The sequence below is a fragment of the Aquarana catesbeiana genome, linkage group LG09, assembly GCF_042186555.1.
Source record: "Aquarana catesbeiana isolate 2022-GZ linkage group LG09, ASM4218655v1, whole genome shotgun sequence".
Taxonomy (NCBI): domain Eukaryota; kingdom Metazoa; phylum Chordata; class Amphibia; order Anura; family Ranidae; genus Aquarana; species Aquarana catesbeiana.
This window is the reverse complement of record NC_133332.1, coordinates 166,464,878-166,489,940: the sequence shown is the minus strand read 5'-3', so window position 1 is coordinate 166,489,940 and position 25,063 is coordinate 166,464,878. Positions and strand designations below refer to the sequence as shown.

At 42.1% G+C, this 25,063-nt stretch overlaps 1 protein-coding gene and 1 pseudogene across 1 annotated transcript in view; both read right to left on the bottom strand.

Annotated features, from left to right (window-relative positions):
* Nucleotides 1-2,351: 2,351 nt before the first annotated feature.
* On the bottom strand, nucleotides 2,352-2,469 carry LOC141109185 (5S ribosomal RNA; annotated as a pseudogene).
* A 9,845-nt stretch (nucleotides 2,470-12,314) lies between these two features.
* Nucleotides 12,315-25,063, bottom strand: part of AMMECR1 (AMMECR nuclear protein 1) — a 275,716-nt gene continuing 262,967 nt past the window's right edge. Inside the window, exon 7 of the mRNA XM_073599365.1 lies at nucleotides 12,315-15,477. Coding sequence (XP_073455466.1) covers nucleotides 15,363-15,477 — 115 coding nt within the window. The 3' untranslated portion in view covers nucleotides 12,315-15,362. The remainder of the gene's footprint in view (nucleotides 15,478-25,063) is intronic.

Here is a 25,063-nt window from a genome sequence, read left to right as displayed (position 1 = left end):
CATATTTCCTGGGGTGGCAACCCCTGGATTTATACCAGGAGACATATGTCTTCCAGATTCTTGACTCTGGAGGCCGGCTTCCTAGCATTTACCAGAGTAGAGCTACTGAGGCTAATCGCCCACGATCTTTCAGAATGTGGGTCTCAATAACCAAACCGCTAAATTTCACGTTTGTAAGGTAGGATGGAATACTGGACCTCGTGAGAGAAGGTCTGGCCATAGTGGTAGGGTCCAAGGGTCCCCCACCACCATCTTTACGATCTTGGCAAACAAAGATCTCCAGGGCCACACTGGGGCTACAAGAATCACCTCCTTCCCTTCTTGCTTGAGCCTGCAAAGGCGGCGCGGAAGCAGAACAGAAGGGAACGCATAGTTAAAAAAAAACAAAAAAAACAAACTGAGCCCACAGAAAAAAAAAATCAAGGCATCTGTTTCGTATGCCATCGGATCCCTTGTCCTTGACACAAAGTTCCACATCTGGAATGCCCCATCTTCCGGTATATCAACAGAAACATGTGACTCAAGTAGTCCGCCTGTCAATTCCTATTCCTAGAATGAAAATTATAAATAGGCAAGGAATGTTTTCTGTCAAGATAGAATGATTCACATCTTCCTGGGCCGCACAACTTCTCGTGCCCCCTTGGTGAACGATAAAAGCCAAAGCTGTGGAATTGTCGGACTGGATCTTGATAGGACAATTCCGTAATTTGATCGTCCAGGTCTCGAGGACCAGGCATACTGCCCGAATCTTTAGAATATTGATGAACAAGGTCATCACTGATTTGGATTATTTCCTTAGGACAGATCCTTCCAGGACTGCTCCTCAGCCCAGAAGGCTGGCGTCTGTTGCTACCACCTTCCAGGTAACTGGTAGAAAGGATTCCTCTTTTTGAAGATTCTTGGATATCAACCACCAATTGGGGCTCTGACACACATTAGGGGATAAACGCATTAGGAAGCCCAGAGCTTGGGCCTTCTTGTTCCCAGTTGATAGGATACTGTTTTGCAGCAGTTTTAAATGAAACTGCACATAAGGAACGGCCACCATCTTTTCCAGCAAATTCATGCAAAGGTGAATAGAAAGATTCTTCTTTGACTTGAGTAACTTAAATCCGTTCCCTTATGGAACTGACCCTTTCCTGGGAAAAAAAAAACATCCTCTTCTGAGCTGTATCAATGATCAGTCCCAAGTACTGCAATCTCCTTGATGGATTTAAGTCTGAGAATCCAACCTAGGTATTCCAGGTAGTTAACTGCGGTGACAAAAGTTTGGATTAAGCGGGCTACCGAATTGATCTATGAAAAGATTTAAATAGGCTAGTATTGTTATGCCTTAAGCCATTACCCTGGCTAAAGGAGGAGGCAGGACCTTTGTAAACACTCGAGGTGGAGTAGCTAGACCGTAAGGCATAGCTACAAACTGAAAATTAAGATTTTCTACCTTGAAGCGTGAATTTCTGGTGAGCAGGGGAAAAAAATGGCACATGGGAGGAAAAAAAACCATCCTCAACGTCGATTGAAACCAGAAGTTCTCCCCCTTGTAGGACAGAAATTACTGATCGGATTGACTCCATGCGAAAAGAATGGATATTCAACCCTGGTCTAGATCTTTGAGATCTAAAATGGGTCTGACATCCCTGTACGGTTTTGGAACCGTAATAAAAGGTTTGAAAAACCCTAATCCTTGCTCTACCAAGGGGACCACCGATATTCTTTGAGACAAGAGATGATGATCCAAGCTAGAAAGACTTTTTACTGGATCTCTGGGAATGTTTTGATCTGAGAAAACGAGAAGGGAACTCTGACATTGTTCCTGCCAGACCCTTGAAAGCTGTAGAAGCCCCCCTCACCCGAGTGATTGGGGGCGCCCTTTCATAAGGCTTTAGTATTTTGTTTTGTGAGTTACCTCCCCCAGGTCCTCTTTTGACCCCGGGACTGACCCTTAGGTTTACCTCTTGAATCCTGATGGTGGAGGCCGTCCTGACTGCCTGGAGGCAGATGCCCCTGGCACTGGAGAAGTACATTTAAAAGAAAAATACTTAAACTTCTTAACCGGAAAAAAGGGAACTTTTCCCATTAGAAATCTTTGGATATACTTATCCAGATTGTCTCCAAATAACCGTTCACCATAAAAAGGGAAACTGGCCAAGAACTTTTTGTATGGCGCTTCGACTGACCATCTTTCAACCATAGGATTCTATGCACATGTACCAGCCATGAGCCGTGAGGCCTGGAGAAAAGAATCTGTCATAGCGTCAACTGTAAAACAGAACTCTTCTGATATGCCAGCCAAACCCTGGGCCTGCTGTTCACGAATAACCTTGGAGTACCTTTTATAAACTGGTCCTAGAAGCCTATAGCACATGGAATTCCCAGGCGTCTCCCATGCAAGTACTAACCAGGCCTGACCCTGCTTAGCCTCCAAGATCAGACGAGATCGGGCACTTTCAGGGTGATGTGGCCTTAGGTCTCTGAACGCCAGCGCAGGTTTAAATGACTGAACCTGCGAGCGAAATATAGTTTGTTTTTTTTTTTAACAGGAACTCCAACTTCTTATCTGTTGGACCCTTTAGCATATGAGCATTGTCTACTAGACTAGTCAGGTCTTTGTTTACAGAGGATATAGCAGCGTTAATCGCTGGAACTCCCCATAAACCCTTCCTCCATAGAATAAAGTATTAAGAACTTTTGCAGAGGAAAAATGTTTATCTGGGTGCTCCCACTCAGAATACATAAGCTTTCTAAGCCATAAATGGATAGAAAAAGCATGAACTGATTGAGGGAGGGGGCTTTTAGTGAACCCAAAGCAGAAGTGGGCTCATTGACTGACTGCGTTACTGGCAGTAAAAATGTGGAGCGGACCAATTCAGTGAGTAACTGAAAACAAACTTTCCTGCGAGCTTGATACTTCGCATCAGGTTCTACGGAAGCGGAGACATCAGCCTTTTCCTGGTCCTAGAGAGAAAATTTGCCATCTCTCGCTCCTTGTTCCTCAATATGAGGGTCCTGAGCAATTGACAGGGACCTGTTACACTTAGTCCCAATCCGGGATGCGATTAAAGCATCAAACTTTTATTTTAAGCTTAAAATGGTTGAAGAAAAAAACCTTCTTAGCAATATACACAGGGCCTGCAGTGTTTAAGAGCAGCTGCAACACTTGCCCCTCCTGACGGTTCACCGTGACCAGCCATATTACTCTCAGGGGAGGATGCCATCTTACTGGGATGGATCTAGGCTTCCGTGTGACTAAAGTCTTTCTAGAGCCCTTTGAGGTGTTTTTACCCCCCTTCTACTATAGCCCGATGCACAAGCAGACGTACTACAAGAAGGAATGCATATACTGCTTGAGCTATAGTTCAGCACCGTTGCTGCTATTAATGCCCAGTCTGATGCAGTAGTAAAAACGTGTCAAAAGAAATGCCTGTGTCACCAAACCTTTAACGCCACCCTCCACAGCCTGCAGTAACACACAATGTGTTTTTAAAAACTTGCCTCCTCACGTTTGGGAGTCGGAGAACACAGACGGCGCTAAGCCCCGCCCACCAGCGTTGTCTACAGCACCTCTTACTGTTTTTTTAAAAGCTAGGGTTTTCCCACACGAGCGGCGAATTACAGGTCCTCTTTGTCCAAGAGACAGCATGGCGTGCCGAGGGGGTTTGCAAGCTGCCGAGCAACGTGCTGATCGCACTTGTTCCTGTTTTTTTTTTTTTAAAGACTCTGAGCACTCCTTCCCCATAAAGGGGAGATCAGCACAGGGGGGTGATCAGCGGGGAGAAAGCCCCCCCCCAAGCTTACCGGAGGTCCTGCTATCTTCTGGCTGGAGGAAGCATTTCAGCTCTCTGACACGACGCTGTTTCCAGCATGAGGCGGTGAGTGCTCAATACAGCCCCCAGTGGTGACACTTTACAGACTCTTAAAAGAGACATAAAAAAAATTCAAAAAAAAATTTCTTAGAAAACTCCACTTACCTTTCCCACCGCAGAGTTTTCTGTGGTGAACCAAAAGACCCAATCTTCACACTTCATGGTGGGTTCAGTTAAACCTTCAGGAGCTGGGGATCCTAGAGGAAACCCACAATCCTGGACCTGCAACAGCACCCTGCCAGTAAAACTTTATGGCCTTACTACCAAAAGTACTGGATCCCAGAGTCCAGCTCTCTAAAAAGAGAAGCATTCACAGGCAAAAACCTTGTTTCTTCGGGTCCCATTCAATCTAGCCAAAAGAAACACTTTGAATGGATCCAGTCAGCATGGCTAGCCCCAGCAGGGATTGCTCCACACAGCACATCTTTACTTGTGACCAACACCTCAGACACTGGCGAAAAAACTGAAGTACTCCCACCAGTGGTAGGGGTTATATAGGGAGTGTACTTTTAATTTAGGGCATGCCAGTGTCCTTTCCCTTGAAGGTGGCCTATAACCCACATAGTAACTACTATGGCTCTGTGTCCCGTGATGTGCGATAAGTAATATTTGTATCATTCCAAAGCTGTATACTAGTAATAGCGGTGATTAGCAACTTATAGTGGGGCCGATAGTGTGGTGGGCAATCAAACACTAGCCGACGCTGCCTTGGGGGGGGTACACTGACATCAATAGTGACACTAATACAGTGATCAGAGCTAATACTATACACTGTTACTGTACTGACACTGGCTAGGAAGGAGTTAACATCTAGGGGCAATCAATGGGTTAAAATGTGTGCCTAACAATGTTTTGTGTGCGATGTGCTGCTGTTACTGAGCAATCTTACAGTTTTTCCCCTTCTTTGAAGGAATAAGAAAACAAGATCACCTGTCAGTGTTCGGAGCTCTGTGTTTACAACACAGGGCGCCCTTCCCTGAATGATGAAGCTAATCAGTTGGTGATGGCAATCAATGATTGGCAGTGACCTGCTGATCAGCTTGTGCTGTAACAAATCACAGCACAATTGGGGCAGTGGGTATGCGCCCTTACCTGGAAGCACTAATCAAGTATGAGATACACGATTTAGCGCAGAGCAGCCACCCTGCAGCAGTATATCTGTGTGGGGTGGTTGGCAAGCGGTTAATAAGCATAAAGGTTAAAGCTAAACTCCAGGCGCAGGAACTTTCTAAGGACCGGGCGTAATGAATGTTGGTGCCATAATGTAAGTACCACCAAAACATATTTGCCCAGGGAAATCAGCATTTACTGCCTCAAACACCACAGGGAAAAGATTTACTAATCAATATTGAGACCCATCTGGCAAATAGAGAGTAGGTAAGATGAAAGGCTCTTAGAACCAATATTCCAGTTTCGAAAGAGACAGAAAATTAGCAGAAAACACTCATATTTATAAGATACTTAGCTGGAACACTTGCTGTAGGGAAGTGGGCAAACCTGTGCAGGCAGCAAGAATCAGCCACTAACGGGTATTGAGACACTCAGAGGCTGTTTCCACAGTGTCGAAGTAAAGTAAAGAAGGCTGAACTTTACACCTTTGTCCCTGAGGCATTTGCAGACTTCCATGTAGAACCTGTGGCATTGCTGGATCTCTGGCAAATTGGGGAAAAACAGGAGCTTCAAATCTTCATTGTGCAAATTTGGTTTGGCGCAGGAGGTTACCAAGATACGGTCCCGATATGTCAAAGAATTAGGAATTTAACCTATATCCTCACAGGGTGACACTGTGGATACAAAGCTAGTAATATGCCAGTGTCCCATGGCTACTGGTTATTTCTAATTGCACCGATTTGGATTAGAATATATAATTTGGAGGTGTTGTTATCCGAGTCCTTGGGGTCATATAATATTATGTTTTCTTTATATGTTTGTAAATCACGATTTTAACTTTATCCAATTCAAATTTCAATTTATTTTTATTTACTCTATGTGTGTGCCTATAAAGTTCATTTTTCAATTTTCAAATACGGTCCCGATAGTTGAACAGGCATAGAAGGAAAGTACGTGGTGGAGCACCAGGTGTAGGGGGGACCCTATTCCTATTGGCCTGTTCAATCACAGTGGTAGATAGATTATATATATATATATATAAAAAATCAAAGCGTGTAGTCAGTTGTTCGGCAATCTCTCAAACTCAGGTTTGGTCCCTTCAGCTCACTCAGGGCAACAGAGAATGCGGCTCTTCTTTTGTCTGAGCCTGTTTTTAATGTCAATGGCTTTTTCCTGCAGTGCTTTAACCTGAAGGGCATGAAGATGCCTGGAGTCAGACCACAGTGTGTCCTCCACTGCTATGTGATCCTTTGCCTCAGATACATAAGAGGGGAACTTCTCCAGATTATGACAAAATTAGGCTGAGATCTTTAGCCAGAAAATCTATTTTAGCATATCCTTGCATGCGGTGATCGCCGGCAGAATGTTTGCGCTGGACGGGGCCCCATCCGCCTCATCCACTCCATCCCCTTTTGAAGTCGAGTGCCGACTGACATGGCTGCAGCTGGGGATCTCTTGGCCAATATGATCGCCAAAGGAGGACAACAGGGAGCGCTCACCAGAGCAAAGGCAGGTCCGGAGCTCCAGCTCCTAGCGTTCAGTCAGACTCTCATCCCGGCCATGGGCCACAGATGTTTACAACCTTAATGCTCACCACAAACTTGCAGACCCGAATGCTACAGCATCTTGCTTGCCAGTGAAAATGCATCCACAGAGCAATAAAAGGTTAAGCCAACTACGTGTCATGGTAGGAAATGTGCTTTCTGCATTTTACAGTCAAGGTCAGAGACAAGTTGCTACCTGTGCCATATGATTGCCACTTTGACAGGTGTACAGATCCTGTGTTAGGTGTACTGTCATGAGAGGACAGGGAAACTGTTATAAGCAAGATTGCTTTTCAGTCTTTTTCTGGTGTATTGGTAGGTTCCTATGTTTTACCTTCCTTGTTGCTACCAGAGTCCTAAGCTAGACATTTCCAGCCTTTCCATGCTTGGCTTTGATTCCCACCTCTGGAGAGCAAGGGTCCATTCACACGAGTGCGCTGCAGTAGTGCACTGCAATTTCATTCTTGATCCCTGGTACCCTATACATTTTCCCAGCACAATGGACTATTGTGTGTTGTGGTGCACTGTCCAACATGCTGCATTCACAATTTTTGGTCTGTTCAAATGCAATGGCTGCCCTAAAGCAATTCATGATGCATACATTTTATGCATCACAGCATACCAGTCTTGTTTGAATGGGGCTTCAGACGTAAGCCTGGTACACTTTTTTTCATTCAACCCAGCAGTCAGAACACACTGGTCAGCGGTCGCTGCCATTGGCTGATCAGATGCAGATTGGCTGCTGGTTTTCCAGCATGCTCGTTCGACAGAAGTCGGTTGCAAGATCGGCTTCTGTCGGACAAGCAGAATGATGCAAACTAAATTTTGTGAAGAAGCCCAGAACAAATGAAAACCATTACAGATATTAATGCATTTTGTACGATTCATATAAAAAAAACTTCAGTCTTTTTTCATATTTTTATTGGGTAATTTAAAAAGGTAACAATAGTGTTAAAACTACTACAATATCTTTCCACATCCATAGCTTACAGACCCACAATAACCTTCTATATATAGATTTTTTTTTGCCTTTTCTCCGTTTTTACCTTTTTTTAGCCTTACCTATCATAATAAAAATGCCCATTTTTAACAGTTTCTTCACACTAATAGCAACTATATGTGGAGGGAAGGATCTAGTAATAATGGAAAGGAGGCAGGTACAATGTACTTTGTGATGTTATTGTAATTCATAATCAAGTTAATAAGTAGGTACATTAGGGACCATGGATACTCCAGGCACCCACGGTCCCCATTTTGTAGACGTCCTTCTAGCTGTAGATGCCCACAAAACATTGCTCTGCAATGTCTTACGAAGACCTTTAGCTCTGAAGGTGATCACCAAAATGTCGCCATTAAGCTGGTGATGTAGTCAAAGCAATATTCTTCTGTAACATATAAAAACACTAACTTAGAAACTAGATCCCAAAAAATTTCTGAAAAAAGAATCAACTTTGATATACAAAAACAGTCATTGTAGGTTTTATACAAAAGTTTTAAACATAAGTTCATTTTCTCAGTGCGTTTTTCAACCAGCTTTTGTTACTGGGTCCAGCGCAAAGTGTTTTTATTTTTTTTTTTATATTTTTTTTTCCCCAGAACAGTAATATAAAAAGAAAAGAAAACTTCTCATAGAAATAATCTTTTGCTGGTCTTAAGAATGAAGGTAACATGGAACCCTCTAAAACTCAGAGGCACACAAGAAGGGTTCCTTACAGAAAAGCATGAACGGGGAAAAAAAAAGTCATCAGTTTATTTAAACAGAGGATGCATTTCCAGTCTCCTCAAAATAAACCTGATTCACTTAAACATCACTAGAAAAAAAATCAATTAGAAACTGTACAAAAAAAAAGTTTAAACATTAGAATCCTGCAGGATTGTTTGATAGAACTGAAAGGCTTTAAGGAGCAGCATTAGAGTATGGCCAGAGGTTTCTTTGGTTTGGTCTAACATATACAAGAGATGAAATCTATCTCAGACAGAATTAATTTTTATTTTTTAAGAAACCTGTACATTTGAAGACGTGAAAGACTGTCATGCAAGCAAGACTTGTTTACCTTCGGATACATTCCTGCCTCCAGATGCCAATGGCCACATGCTAGATTGGGACTTAGACAGGACGTATATGAAAATTTTCTGTAATTTTGTGTCACCCAAGGCAGCATTTGTTTACAAGGCTCCACCCCTCTGCATAGCAGCTATACCTGCCCCTTTAATCAGTTAGGAAACAGTACAGTGATTTATATCTGTTACCCAAGTGTCCACAGCAGCAGGAAGAAGCTGAGGGGCCAGAAGCCAAAGGTGACCATCTTGTTTTGACCTGCTACTTGAGGGCAAAGCCCGAGACTTGTCACATTACCCCATGGTAAAAATAGGCCTGGCCCTTATTCAAATCACCATCTGTTCCATTGTATGTTTGAAAGATTTTGTTTTTACATTTTAGCCACATTTGGTTAATCTACAGTCTCATGCCTGGAGGCCACTAAGATTTAGTACACCTTAGCTCTATTAGTAACAACTTAAAGGAATCCTGGAACAGGTGCAAGTATGTAGGCTGCCATGGCTGACCTCTGCTTCTGTAAATGCTGACTGCCTGCTTGCCATGCTGAGCCAATGGCTTTGACATTCAGAGTCACTGACCTAGGACAAGTATGGTGATAGCCATATGACTTCATTCTGACTTGTTTCAGGTCAGCGACTCATTTTTAAAACCAGAGTGTTTTCAGTAAGCAGGTAACAACTGTAGCCTTTATATTTAGCTCTGTAGAGAATTTTATTCCCTGTGATTCCTGTGAAGTGAGCCAGGCAATGTGACCCATTCCTGGCCACCAAAGCAGAGAAACACAAAAGTAGATGATTTCAGGACAATTATTTAAAGTACTTCTGCAGTGTCATCTACTTTTGCAAGGCCGTCATCTCCATATTAAGCAAAAATCAATGCAAATTATTCCACCTAAAAATAAAGATATGGTTTTAGAAAGGAAACAGAAGGAAACCTAAAATACAAATCACTATCACTTCATAGATGTAGGTGGGCAAGCACAAATGCAATGCAGTTTTACATACTGAATGCTTTAGGCAGAGAAGTCTTCAACAATTCAGTAAAACTGCACTGCAAAATGCCTGCTATATCTGAAGTCAAAAAGGCATTGCTCATTGGCAGCGGTGTTGGGCCAATGTTCTAGAAGCCAAAAAAAAGATTTTTGCCATTTAATTTGTTCTAAAATTCATGAAGATTTACATGTTGGTTGCATGTGCCTAGTTTTGTTTAAAATTATTCTATTTTCATTAACCATGATTATTATATTCAAACAGAGCTAAAATGAACTTCCCAGTGGGTGTAATTGCATAGCTGGACCCTGGCATCAGTCAGGTAGATGGTGGGAAAAAACACATTTATGTAGCTTGGCATTTAAGGCTTATGTCAGCGACTAAACATTTTCAGTAATATGCTTCAATCCAGTTTCTTTCATACAAACACACTTTAAAAGGGGGGGGGGGGGGGGGGGATATGGCTCTCTTATCGAGAAAGAATTCACTTAGTATATAGAAATTATTTCCAGATTAATGGTAGCAGGAAAACCTTGGAGCGTCTCATCTAAAAATGCCAGTGTTCTGTAATGTACAGTGAGTAATGCCTTTAAAACTGCATCGGTTGTCAAAACAAGCTCACGTAATTCTGTGAAAACAGAGAAGTGATGGAGTAAGCAATACACATTAAACCAATCCAACATCTTTATCTTTTTTTTTTTTTTTTAAAGAAAATTAGTTAAGAAAGACACCTGGGATCTGACTTGATTCTCTGCAGCTCACTGCTCACTTTAACCATTTGTAAAGAATGCCCCTTTGCAAAATAGGTTTCTGACATTAGTAGAGACAGTCAAATCACTGAATCAGGAACCATACAGCAAACCTTGTTTTCTCAGAGAAGTGGAATAGGTTCAACTTCTCTGTTATGGATCTAGAGCGGGGTCCATGAGTTAGGTAATGACTGCTTCAATCAGAGGCTTCTTAGAAGGGTGTTCCGCTTCAAGACATTCTCCAAGTATAGCTTCACAGACCTAAATCCTACCCCAAAGACGATATTTGTTAAATGAATCCATCTGTAAACAGGCTTGCATAACAATCTTCATACTAATTTTAAACAGCTACTAAGAGACAAATGCAGTTTTGCACTAAGCTGTACACAAAAGGACACACAAACAAATCCTTTTTGTTGTTTTTCAGTCTCCCCTAAGCCATGCTGGGAAGTATTGCTGACCTTGTGCTATCAAAACCTGCAGGATTGGCATTTCATCAGTAACACATTATTACACTGGTAAGAAACATCTTGTAGAACATCTGCATATATCGAGGATTAGTATATAAAAAAAAAAAAAAAAATTCTGATATGAACTTGAGTTGGCATGACCAGTCACAGGACCTTGTGCAAGGATGATTAGCACCTTTAAATACATAGCATTTGAAAAACAAAGGAAATTCTAAAGCTCATTTTGAGAAAAAAAAAAAAAAAAAAAAAAAGAAGTGTTGCAACCTGTGGCAACATCAAAAAAAACAAAAAAAACAAAAACAAAAACAAAAAAAAAAAAAAACATTTTGCTGTGCCTATACTTGTAAAAATAGATTTTTTTTTTGCAGCAAAAATCATGATTTTACTTGTGCTCACTTTATTAGCTGGATGCAAAAGAAGATTCAAACAGGGTCTCTCACTAAAAAGGCAGCACAATAACTCCCCGGGAGAACGCCACATGATGCAAGGGAAAAGAACCAATGGACAAAAATCTAAAACTTGTAACTCCATGCACCTGAGTATGGGGAGGAATGGCAAAAATGAAATTCACACCCCTTGGCAGCTCCTTAGACAGGAGAGCCTACAATGTATTGGTCTGAAACTTTGGAAGCTGCTCAGATACCAAAAAGATCTGCATGGTTATTTTTTCTGGCAGCAAGTAATTTAAGGCATCCAAAAATGTCAGTGGGGAGATCTCTGCTACAGGGGGCTAGCAGCAGCAACAGTGACCAATGTTTTGAGCAAAATGATGTGGATGAAGGAACTGCTCTCTTAACATCTTTTGTTGCAAGAATGGCTTACTATTTGATCTGTTCAAAAGCCCTTTCCAGCACCAAAGAGGTTAAACATCTGCAATTTTTTTTAAACATAAGCTAGTCTAAAGGTAAAGAGTTGTATAATAAATAACCCATTGTCAATCCCAATAACTGGAATGAACCCGATTCCACCACAATGAGCGGAGCTACTGCCAGCTTTAGAATCTCATTACACAGTCACACAAAAGTGCATTGCTCTTTAGTTTTATACATGCTGGTATGCTTGTTTAAGTGGAGGTTGAATGGTAGTACCATACCTGACAGCACTGAATCCATCTTTGTGTATATATTACCTGTAAATCTATGAATAATGGCACTTCAGATAAAAGTTAAGCATTTAAATAAAAAGAGCATGTTATAACAAGTCCATACCCTTATCCTATAGCTACTGACTACATCTCAACTTCCTGCAATAGCAAAGCTAAATCCTAGGAATTCAGCCACTTTGTAAGAAGTCAAGGCACACTATGATTTAAGTCCAAGGAGGTGCATGGCATCTCCTGAATGCATCTATTTAAATCAAGACACTCAGGGCTATGAGAGGGGAGAAAGGCCCACAATGCAGCTTTGCCTGTCCCTCCCCTCTGCTGCCCATTTAGTGAAGCTTTTGTATTATGTGAACACATTCACAAAATACAAAGGCGTCCGTGTTTGGTTGAAAAAAACCGAGACCTGAAGAATCAGCATTGAGCTCTCAAAACTACAGCGATAGCTTTCTTCTTTGAGTACTATAAACCAGTCAGATCTAAATAATAAAAAGAGACGTTCAGGAGAGGTTATGCACCACGTTGGACTTGACTCACAGTGACTTCTTTTAACAGTGCTGAATTGCTGTAATTCAGATTTTCACTTTCAACTTAACATCAGTCCTGGGAGGCTGGCAGTACCCAGTAGCTCCCATCTCTATTATATTGTTTTATCAAAGGGACATAGCTGAAAAAATGTAGGAACCTCCAAAGTATTCATACTTCAAAAACCCACAATGCGTTTCAATTGACTACTTAAAAGGATTTTAAAGGACTACTTCTAAGTGTTTCAAAGTACTACTGCTGCAAAATTAAAAATAAAACTTGTCACACCAAAATGTGACAATTTCATCATTACATAAAACTTTAAATAAAATTTAAAAAAGACTAACCTAAGTAACTTTCAAAATGAAAAAATGGCTATTTTGATTTCATGGATAATATCCATTACCATTGAGTCTTTGCATGTATGAAAACATCACTGGAGTAAAGAAAAAAGAAAAGCATCTGTGAGATAGTTTTTATTCTTAGGCAGTCGAGTTAAAGTGTAGACAAACATTATTGGGGCACTAGCCAAGTACCAATAAGGCACTTCTGAGTCATGCTGCACTGGTGACTGCTGCTGCTTTCTCAAAAAAAAAAAAAGTTACTTACCTGCAGCCTTGGAGGGTGATGTCACAGCTGAAGTTCCAGTGGTGAAACTGACAGTCGGGGCTGGAGCACAGCGATTACAGGCCACACACTACAGCTCCTCCATACAGAAAATATCTTGTATTCTTTTTAAAGGATAAAAGGCAATCTCCCCTTGTCCAACCACAGAACACTTACAGGGTGTTTTCAAAATGGAGGAACTGACACGAGTGACCTGCTGTGAAAAAGACCCAGTCCGACTGTCCATTTAACAACTTCAATGGGGACATCAACCTCAAAGGCTGCAAATAAATTATTAGGGAGGTACCATTTTACTGGTACCTAGCCAATGCACCAAAGGATTTTGCCCAAACTTGAGCTTTAACATCTGATTGCTCAGAAAAACCTTGTAAAGTACTATCTAGATACTAGAATGTAAATCGACAAATCACCAAAGTAGGCTGCAAAAATTACAGCTAGTTAATGGCTTAGGTATGTATAATTATCAAAAGAGGGCATATGGAAACCATCCCAACTTGGGCTCTACTAAAAAATAAAAATATTGGAGTAACAAGCCAGCAGTTCAATGCAAAATCACCCTTACTGGTAGAGAAGGCTGCAGTACCTGACAGATAATGCTACAATACATGTTGCCGTTAAAGCGCAGTTCCATCCAAAAGTGGAACTTCCGCTTTAAGGCCTCCTCCCACTTCCTTTCCGGTCGCCTTAGGCGATCAGAAGTTCTCCTTCCCCCTCCCTTCCCAAGTCTTCTGGGACACGACAGGTCCTAGAAGACTTTGGGGCCAGTCACAGAGCGCAGCGCCACTCACTCATGCGCAGTTGGCTTCCGGCTGTGAAGCTGCAAGCTGTCACAGCCGGATGCCTATAGTAGAGATGCCGGCGCCACCGAGGGAGGAGAGGGTAGAAATTGCAGCGCTGGATCGTGGGACAGGTGAGTGTGTATTAAAAGTCAGCAGCTAAATTTTTTTGTTGCTGCCGACTTTAACACAAAAATGACTCCGCTGTAAGGTCTTCATCATGCATCATGACAGTGCAATCAGTGCAGAAGACGTAGAACACAGGTTTGTATACCAGCCCTAAAAATGGTCTGCTTGCACAGTACTGATTGACTGCATTATATTGTCTGCCTCAGCCATAACTCTAGACTTTTGGAACCATATGTTTATTGGTAGTTTTATGAACTTAAATTCAAATATTTAGTGGGATTTAGCATGAAAGAATCCTAATTAAACATTTTTTACAAAGGGCCGGAGTTGCCCAAATTGTCCAATTCCTGCTTGTTTTTTTTTTTCAGATTAAGAATGACTTGACTGAAAATTTACTTTGCTGTAGCAAAGCTATAATAAGTCTTACTACTGTTATCCTTTATGTACGAATACATGAAATTTGGTCTTTCATGTTACATGAAGACCCATGGATATTTACACAAAGAGAAAGAGGAGACATAGGCCATATCAGGCGATGAACAAGCGCTGTAGCACATTTCATGAAACAAAAACCCATCGGATTCCTATTATTCATATGAAGGCAAGTTACCCAATACTGCAAGGGAGGGTTTAAACCACTGCACAAGTAAAACAGATGAAATTCCATAATCTGTACCTAATGGGTTTCTGCTGCTATACTCAACCCCGGTCACCTACAGGTCCTCGTCTCTCATTAGCAAATACAGAGGGAAAAAAAGGGGGCCAAAAAAAAAATCAACCATTGCGTATGACTTCTTTCTCTGCTGCACGAGTCACCTAATCTTGTGAATTATACAGTTCTCCTAAAATATGCTTTCAGAATCAGTGGAAATGCCAAGAATTCCTCTTCCAACAGTTATCAAGAACATGCAAGACTTGTGAAGCTACTCTAGAGGGCTATACTAAATACAAATAAAATAGATATGTACCACAAACTGACTAGCTAGTGCACACACACAGAACTCAATTATCCATCACAGATACATCGTCGCCCAATAAAAGTTTCCTTCCATCCACAATCATTGAGAAACCCTGATCAGTAGGGAAAGGTTAGCAAAATAAAATTAAAAAAAAAAACAAAAAAACACAAAAAAAAAACTGTAAAATAGTAAACGAAGAAAAAAAAATATGCTGCAAAAAAAACTCAGTAGCTCAAAAAATTTTCATAAAAAAGTTGAAAATATTCATTGTATATACTTAATATGTCTTCCCACCCGTTGCCCTGATTAGCACTGCTAAAGTAATGCAAAGACTAAACAGGACAACGGAAACAATCATCATAAAATAGTACAGTAATAGAGATAGCTAGACCAAGAGGGAGCTGGGTCTCCTGGGAAGAGTTCTGCTGAGAGGTCTAGTGACTGGTCATGCGGCTCAGTGTCAGGAATAATGGTTGTATGGTGGGAGAGGGTGCCCGATGCCATTTTGGAAGTGATGGTGCTGACGGTGGGATAGATATTCGGCATAGCTCATTGTCATCTTCTCACTACGGTATCTGAAGAGGAAAAAAAAAAAAAAAAAAAAAAAGGTATGCAGGTAATAAAATACATTGCAATAACAGCATTTTTATGATCTTTCATGCATTCGCTTAGGTTGCTTCAAATTATTTAGCCTTTAACCCCTTCCCAACTGCAACCTGTATGTTAACTCTCACTGGCGCAATGCCCCAAGCTGGGGACATGTTAATAAATGTTCTCTTTTACGAAGGCCAGCAGTCAACATTTTGTGTGGCTGTAAGTTCATATGTACAAATGTCAATGACCGTCTGGAAATCAGAATGGTCCTTGGTCATGTGATCACTAGTGTTAGAGATGTTGTGTTAACACATTAATGACCGCTGGTCGTGAAAGGGTTAACCAAGATTAAAGTGAATGCAAACCAAATTCATGAAATTTGAGCTGGGCACATATCTGTAGTGTTTTCCTATCTCTCTTATCAGCCTGATAACTTCTAACAAGTTCTGACACAGGAGATAAAAGCAGCCTGAAGTTTGTGTCATGCGAGGTTGCTATAAATAGATTAGCAGAGTGCTGCTCGGTTCAGAGTAGAGCTCTGCACATTACTTCCTTCCTTTGCCAATGTGTAGTGGGGGTGTGTGCGCCTCTCCTCCAATCAGTTGTCTTGCCTGTATGCCAGTAAGCCACTCCCAGTGCTAAAAAGGAAGAGAAAATATAACAGGATGTGCATTTTCTAAAGAATATATAATGATGAAGGCCGCAGATATACATGTAAAAAACTTATGTAGGAGAATTTGTTTCATCTCTGTGTATCATCGGAGGCTATTCACTTCACTGGGTATATGTGAGGGTTTGCATCCAATTTAAACCTTAACCAAGATTAAAACCTTTCATACACATTTCTGTTCAAAGGAGGTTTTCAATCTCGGGGCTTAATGGGGCAGAAGCAAAATTACCAACTGGTATGAAGAAAATTAGAGCAACTGAAAACTTGCAAAACATGGTGGATACAGCCTAATGGGGACAGTTAAGGATGAACAAAAGACCAGATCGCTACTGTACAGATCAGCAGCAAGTGAACTGTGCTTCTGGGAGGTCTCCATTCAACACAAGAGGCTGATCAAATGAATGGCTGGCATGCAAACAAACCATGTAGACAGGCTAGTAAAAATGCTCCATTTTGCAGAAAGACTTGATAAAAGCTTTGCTTGTTGGATAGCAATAGTAAATGGGAATGTGCACATTCACCATAGTAAACTTGCAAGTAGGAAAATTTTTATCAAATTTACATAAAATGCTTTTGGAATAAAAATCGATCTAAAGATATTATTGCATCTTAAATAGAAAACAAATTTTGTTTATCCAGCATGAAATGGAGCTTAGGTATTTAGTATGAGGCTGTATATTCTACAATATTTATATTTTTGGTAAACACCTTCAACGAATCCAAGCTCTGCAAGCTGAGATAACATGCTCTGCATTGATGAACTCACACAATTTCACAGTAACCATGATGTTTTGCAAATCTATGTACACTACAAACTGTATGACTGAATCGGTTCTAATATTGCTGTTTTACTAACCTGACAGCCTATTAATCTAAATAGGAAACCTTCAATTTGTTTGCAAATAGTAAAGATTCCAACTACCAACAAGAATGAGTCCTTACATTTAATGAGCACCTATCATTTCAGATCCATCACAGCAGCGACTGTTAGCAGGCATCCACGTACCTGCTGCCGCCACGTCCATCACCTTGTTAAGTCACTGCCGCATCACCAGCCGTCCTATTAAATTGAATGGGACTGTCTGAGTCAACAGCGGGTCGGAGGCGGCGCTGCAGGACAGAGGTGACAGTTGCTCTTTAAAAAAAATATTTAAATCAAGTTGATTTAACCAGTTAACAACCGCGCCATAGCTGAATTACGCCTACAGCGTGGCTCGATAACTCTGGGAGGGCGTACATTGATGTCCTCTCAGAATCGCACTTCCGGGAATATACGTGACCGATGGGTCCGGAGGACACGGCGCACCAGGGTAAATGTCTGCCGACAGCGGACGTTTACCACGTGATCGCTCTGTCAAATGATGGAGCGATCACTTGTAAACAAACCGGCGTCATATCCGGTTTCTCTCTCCCCTCTCTGTACCAATCAGTACAGTGTGAGCGAGGAGATCAGGTGCAACAGCGCTGTGGGCTGGATCTGTAGTGTCCACAGCGCTGATGTGACAATTCCTGCCCTTATCCAGCCATCCCTTCTATCCCCATCCATCATCAGCAATACTCATCCCTCCATCCATCATCAGCAATACTCATCCCTCCATCCATCATCCGCAATACTCATCCCTCCATCCATCATCAGCAATACTCATCCCTCCATCCATCATCAGCAATACTCATCCCTCCATCCATCATCAGCAATACTCATCCCTCCATCCATCATCAGCAATACTCATCCCTCCATCCATCATCAGCAATACTCATCCCTCCATCCATCATCAGCAATACTATCCCTCCATCCATCATCAGCAATACTCATCCCTCCATCCATCATCAGCAATACTCATCCCTCCATCCATCATCAGCAATACTCATCCCTCCATCCATCATCAGCAATACTCATCCCTCCATCCATCATCAGCAATACTCATCCCTCCATCCATCATCAGCAATACTCATCCCTCCATCATCAGCAATACTCATCCCTCCATCATCAGCAATACTCATTCCTCCATCCATCCATCCGGCCATACTCAGCCGTACCCGGCCATACTCAGCCATGCCACATCAGTTCACATCCATGCCACAACAGTGCCTCACAAAAGTGTAATAAGTAGTCAAATTAGATTTGAAACTTGTGCCCCTAGAACACCTGATGCTGCTCCCTGCATGTTGAGCCTCTCTATGTGACCAGGCTGTGGAAAAGTCTCCCACATGTGATATCGCCGTACTCAGGAGTAGGAGAATCTATTTTGGGGTGTCATTTTTTGCTATGTACATGCTATGTGTTAGAAATATTGTATAAATGGACAACTTTGTGTAAAAAAAAAAAAAAAAAAAAATGGTATTTTCATTTTTACACATTTTCCAAAAACTTGTAGAAAAAAAATGACATGTCCAAAAGACTCATTATGCCTCAGATTATACATTGGATGGTTTTCTTTCCAAAATAGGGTCATTTTTGGGGCGTTTTCATTGTCTTGGTGCTCCAGGGCCTTCCAAAGTGTAAGAGGTGGTCAAGAAATTATGTGTGTAATGTATGCTCCAAGAACGCCTGATGGTGCTCCTTGCATGTTGGACGGCTGTATGTGGTCACACTGTGTAAAAGTCTCACATGTGATATCGCCATACTCAGGAGGAGTAGAATGTGTTTTGGGGTGTAATTTGTGCTATGTATATGCTGTGTGAGAAATAACCTGCTAATATAACAATTTTATGAAAAAAAAAAATCTTGATTTTGAGGGGAAAAAATTACAACTTCAAAAAACTCATCATGCCTCTTACTAAATACCTTGTAATGTCTACTTTCAAAAAAGGGGTCATTTGGGGGGTATTTGTACTTTCCTGGCTTGTTAGGGTCTCAAGAAATGAGATCAGTACATCAGGTGATCAATTTTCAGAGATTGGCACCATAGCTTGTGGACTCTAACTTTCACAAAGACCAAATAATATGCACAGATTTGGGTTATTTTTTACCAAAGATATGTAGCAGTATACATTTTGGCCAAAATTTATGAAAAAAAATTACTAATTTGCAAATTATAACAAAGAAAAATTCATTTTTTCCCCAAAATTTTCTGTCTTTACTTTTAGGGCACAAAAAAAAAAAAAAAAAAAAAAAACGAGCTGTGATTTAACCCCACAAAAAGAAAGCTCTATTGGGGGAAAGGACAAAAATGTCTTATACAGTGTTGCATGACTGAGTAATTCTCATTCAAAATGTGAGGGGACCAAAAACTGAAAATTGGTGTGGTTAGGAAGGGGGTTTAAGTGCCCAGTGGTCAAGTGGTTAAATCAAGCCTTTTTACTTGTGATTTAAATCAAATCCACCCTGTGTGGCAGCCACCTGATTTCACAGTCCCTGTAATTTAAAGCACAATAACCAGGAAAATTCACCTGGACCGAATATTTGATGTCACAGTCACCGCTTTACATATATGCCCCAAAAGTGGAACTATGCCCTCTAATACCAGTGAAAAATAAGCATTCACATAAATACACATTTTAAATTGTATTTCTATAGCTTTTTCTCAAAAGGCACTGAGGAGGAGAGATAGCCATTTTGACAGATCCAACCACTAAGATACTGTGGGGGTGGGGGGGTTATATCATTTATATACACACACACACACCCCCACCACCTATCCATCTTCCAGCACCACCCTTCTTTCTGTCCCATCTGACTTTCCAGTCTTGCCCCTTTTTGAGAATGTGGAAACAAGTATCATTCATGTACAATACAATCCACCATGGTGTTGCTACTTACTACTGCAAAAGGATACTGCAGAAGGTAACTACTGAACAGGCAAAGGTCACCATTACACATTAACTACATATACAGTAAACACAGACTACTCAAGGGGCAAGGCTGACCATGTTTAGTAGGATTAGTGTACTTAAGCATGGTCCTATCAAGGTAAGCAATTCTTCAAAGTAAACATTTTAAACGGACAGAGTGCAGAGGAAGTACTGAATCAGTTGCAGTATGAAGAACATCCTTGCTCTGGTTTAAATGTTTAGTGAAAACTTATATGGATACAAAGCAGAGAAAACTGACATTTCGGGACACTGGAGAACAGCTTTTGAAACACCAAAATGGTATTTGTCTTTGCTAAGCGAGCCTACCCTGCTACCACTCTGGCTGCTGTCTGGTCTGCACCACTTCCACTGCTGCCTCAAGCATCAACCATCCAGTTGTGATGCTGCCACCAACCCTGTGAATGCCTAAAAAGGAATGAGGAGCACCAGTCGGAGGAGTGTAAGATGGTACTGGGACACCGACAGGCACAAAGTCAACACAGAAAAATGGGGGAAAGAAGAAGCATCTAAAGTGCTTTACCTACGTGCCCCAAAGGGAACCCCTTTACACAGCAATTAGGAGAGGCAGACAGATCCGCTTCTGATGAAAGAGAGGCAGAGACCATATCAGTCCACTAGGAACTAGGTTGAAGACCCCTAGGTCGAAACGCGTCGGGTACATACACCACTCTCTTTGTTGCCCATTTGTTTTTATCCACCGTGATCACGCTTTTATTTGTGTATGGTCGTTTTTGTCAATAAAAACACCTTTTTATCTGCACCATGTGGAGGCACATTCTTTTTGTTTCCACATTTACCGCTTGAGAACCACTCCCTCCAACTGCTCCTTTCGGGGGACCGTTTGTGAAACTTCTGATGCACGCTGGGACGGTTCGGTGTGAGGACGGTTCGTTGTGAGGACCCATCCGGTTGCCGGCCGAGATCCATACAGACCACAATCCAAGAGATTGGCGATTCCTGAGCTCCCATTCCACGTCATTTGTGACAAACTGCGCATGCGATTCCCTGTCGCTGACATGGGAATCCACAGGATCTGGTAAGAGGCTTTTTTGCACTTTCTCTGAATGACCCATTGGGACCCGGTTTCTCGGTTGGGAAGTTGCTGTATGATGCCAGGTGTTTTCTGACAACCATCAGACCATCACCACCCCTTGGAGTACTTATACCTCCTGTGCGGTTGGACATTTACATCCATCTATGGACGTTTGTGTTTCAAGGCACCTGTGGTCAATTAGTTATTTCTTGACTGTTTCACCATTTTAAAGACCTATATTCATTTGTACATGCGCTGCATTTTTCCATATGCCTATTTTGTTGTTTTTGTCAAACTGTATGCAGCAGCTTTCATTCATTTTACTGGTTAGCGCGGTGTTTTCTATTGATCTCTGACACTAGGAACTGATAGTTCTGGTTGGGATGCCTGTTTGGAAATGCAGCCTCGAGATTACTCTGCAGCCCAATTGCAAAAAAAAAAGCCCCACTAACACTACAATGAAACATTTTCACTGTAGGTGCTAAAAAACAAACAAACAAAAAAAAAAAAAAAAACAACACTACTATGTATGTCAGCTGCTGTTGGTGGCCAGGAGAATATTTGGGTGGTGCTACTGTATATCACACCCAAGCATCCCCAATGCCAGTACATAAACAGAGCGAGAGATAGCAATAGAGTGTCTATATATACACAGCACCATCTTTAATGTGATGCATAGATAGGGTGTGCTCCCAAGTCTGTCTGTTATAGGGGTCCTGACCAGACCCCTTGAGATGGAGCACCCCATCATCCCCCACCAGTACTTCTAATTAGCGTCCACCTGAGTTATAGGAGTCGTCCTTTTAGTTCTCCCATAAAGAGGAGAGTATTTCTCCCATTGTTGAAAAGTGGGATCTTTCATTCTAGGACCCACTGAAAATGGGGTACTTTGATGCAGTAGTGGGCTTAAGCACTGCATGGCCATATGGTGTGACCAAATCCCCATATTTGCTTATTATGTTCAGGTGCTTTAAATAGCCTTGAGGGATTTTAATGACATTTTTTGTATGTGTGTGCTATAATCTTTTGATATATATATCTATCTATATATCTATCTATACACACACACACACACACACACGTAACTGGTAGAAGAAAGTGGACTGTATATTTAATGTAAAAGAAAGCCCGATCCAGATCAGTAAGCTGATCTGCCAGTAAAATCCCCTACGCACGGAAACTTAACAGCTTGGCAACTAATGAAGTTGATGAATGTAGGTCAGGGCAGGACAAGGGCAGTCCCAGTGAAACCAGAGCTGCAGGCACAGGCTTACACAGGATGTGCACAAAGTGTTCAGCTCTCAGATCACGGTGCTAATCCCTCTATAGTTAAAAGGGTTGCAAAGCCTGGTGTCTGTTTTTGTTTATAGCTCTAATACTCTGAACAATAATCATACATGTAGAAACTTTTCCAACACTACTGAAGAGTCTGCATGCGTTAACCCGTGCTACAAAATAAGGATAAGAAACGTTTGCAGTAAGCACCTTGCAGAGCAGGATTGCAGACCTATGCTTGAGACAGCAGGTTGGGACATTCTGAAAGTGCCCACAGACTGTCTCTCAGGAGTTGAAAAATGGCTGAGTACCAAGTCCTTCTGGTGCCACTAAGATCACCAGAATGCCATCCATTTCAAGGGAAAATGCATATCAGTCAGATCTGATCCCAACAGTGTCACTAGTGTGTCCACTGCAAAGGCCTTTGGATCCACGATTTTGGCCACAAATCCGTTAACCTTGTTTTAGAAGCGGGATGCCAAAGGAGCTATGGCCGGTATCCCTCAACTGTGACCAGAGCACTTCAGGGCGAAGAGACCTAGGTGCTCAAGACTAAGTCGCCTGCCAATTGTCTATTCCTGTAATGTGGACTGGTGAACATGGCTGAAACTTGGCAGAATTAGATCCATTGCTCAAAAGGCCACGCAGCTTTTGGTGTCACCCTGATGACTGATGCAAGCCATGGCTGTGGCATTTGACTGAGCCTTCGTTGGTTGTCTTTGAAGCTGGTTGTTCCACCACAGCAGAGATAAGCAAATGGCCTTTAGCTTGAGAACACCGATATAAGGCCTGGTGCATGGGCAAGTCCAGATATTAAAGAAGTTTCTCTCACGCAGCCAGTACATTTGACTAGAGGCCTGGAATGAAACTTGGCAATCACCACCACCTCAAAAGGTGGCCAAAATGAGCCCAAGGCCTGGGCTGCATTCAACACCAAGATCAAGTACCTGAAGTGGTTGGCTGGATCTAACAGATCTTTGGAGGTTGAGGATCCACCTGAAGCTCTAAAGTCTTTGTATTGTCTATTGCACATTAGCTGCCAGGTAACCAATGCTTATTCCCTGAGAGCACAATAGCGCAAGGATTGGGGTAAGCACCTTGGTGGGAGCCATGGACAGGCAAAATCTAACAGTCAGTTTTGCTGCCCATCACAAACAGCACTGATTAGGGGGAAAATAGGACTGTGCAAACATGCATACTTGATATGCATAGATGCTAGAAGTTCCCTTTGTAATTGCATCGATGTAACAAACCGGTCCAGTTCCATCCAAAACCTTTGGATCTGCAAGGCGGTGTTGAAAACTTTCAGGTCTAGGATGGACAGATCCCGCTGTTGGGATGCAGATACGTAAAAAGCTTTGAATAAAAACCCTGAAATTGTTCCTCCAAGGAAACAGGGATAATCGCTTCTGAAGAGTAAAGTCACTGCAAGGCAAACTGAAGGACCTGCAATCTCCTCAGAGGCGTGAGAAGGGCCGCAAACCTTTTGTCTACTGGGCCTTTGAAGATTGACATCCTCAAAGTGCAACCATCAGGAATTTGCTGGAGCACTAAATAGATGAATTCCCAGACAGGATCTTTCCACTTTTTGTGGCAAACCCCCTGAACTGGGTATTGCTGCACAGACATCTTAGGAGAGGTATACACTGGTTGTGGTCAGTCCGTGTACACAAGGCTGATGGTGCTTAAGCTTTGTGCTAAACCACAATTTATCAGTAAAATTATTTTCCCCATTAGGGGTAGAATATTCTTGAGAAGGAAGGGACTGAGGCCCAATGTACCGGAAGCAGGGTTTTCAGAGGATTACCAACAACCTCATCATGGCCCTGTGCAGTATGTGCTGGCCTGCCCACTCATCTAATTTCCCTTCTGCCTGACATCCACCATGGAGGGTGAGGGGAATCCCCTGAAGGGTACTCACAACCTACTGCTGTAGAGCAGAAGGGGTGCAGTCACGACTACTTGATAACCCAATGAAGGAGACCTGAGCCACAATTTGAAGCAGGGTAGAGCTGGAGCTGCTGTGTGCTTTGTCCGTAGTAAAGCAAAGTGCTCAAAATGGCGCTCAAACCTAAGAAAAGCTGAGGTACCCTCTCAAGGGAAGGACTGTGTACACAGAACAGGCCAATAGTGTGTCCAAAAGTGTCACAGGAGAGGCACCAGAACTCTCCTCACTATATGAATAATGGTTCATGCCATTTTATGGCCGTTATAAACAAGTGCCGCAAGATGCTCCTTGGCCACAACAAACTTTTTTTTTTTTTTTTTTTTTAAATAAAGTGTTGCAGCAGCCTTGCTCCCGGCCCAGAAAAACTGCAACTATACAACTCTATGTGCACAAGGCAGGGACATCATATAACGACAGGGAGAATTCCTCCATCCACCACAAAATCAGGTCATTTTTTTTCATTCAACCCTCTAGTTCAGGGGTCTCAAACTGGTGGCCCTCCAGCTGTTGCAAAACTACAAGTTCCATCATGCCTCTGCCTGTGAGAGTCATGCTTGTAACTGTCAGCCTTGCAATGCCCCATGGGACTTGTAGTTTCGCAACAGTTGGAGGGCCGCCAGTTTGAGCCCCCTGCTCTAGTTGAATGAAAAACTGAACCATGCATGGGCAGCTTAATATACCTTCATGATGAGGTACTGTGCAGGAGGAGTGTTTAAGAGTGTAGGTACCATGAAGGGAAATGCCAGGCAGGCTGGACAATGATAACTAGGAATCTGCATTTTGGATAGCTGTATTATATTCCAAAATATGCAACAGGCGGGTCGATGG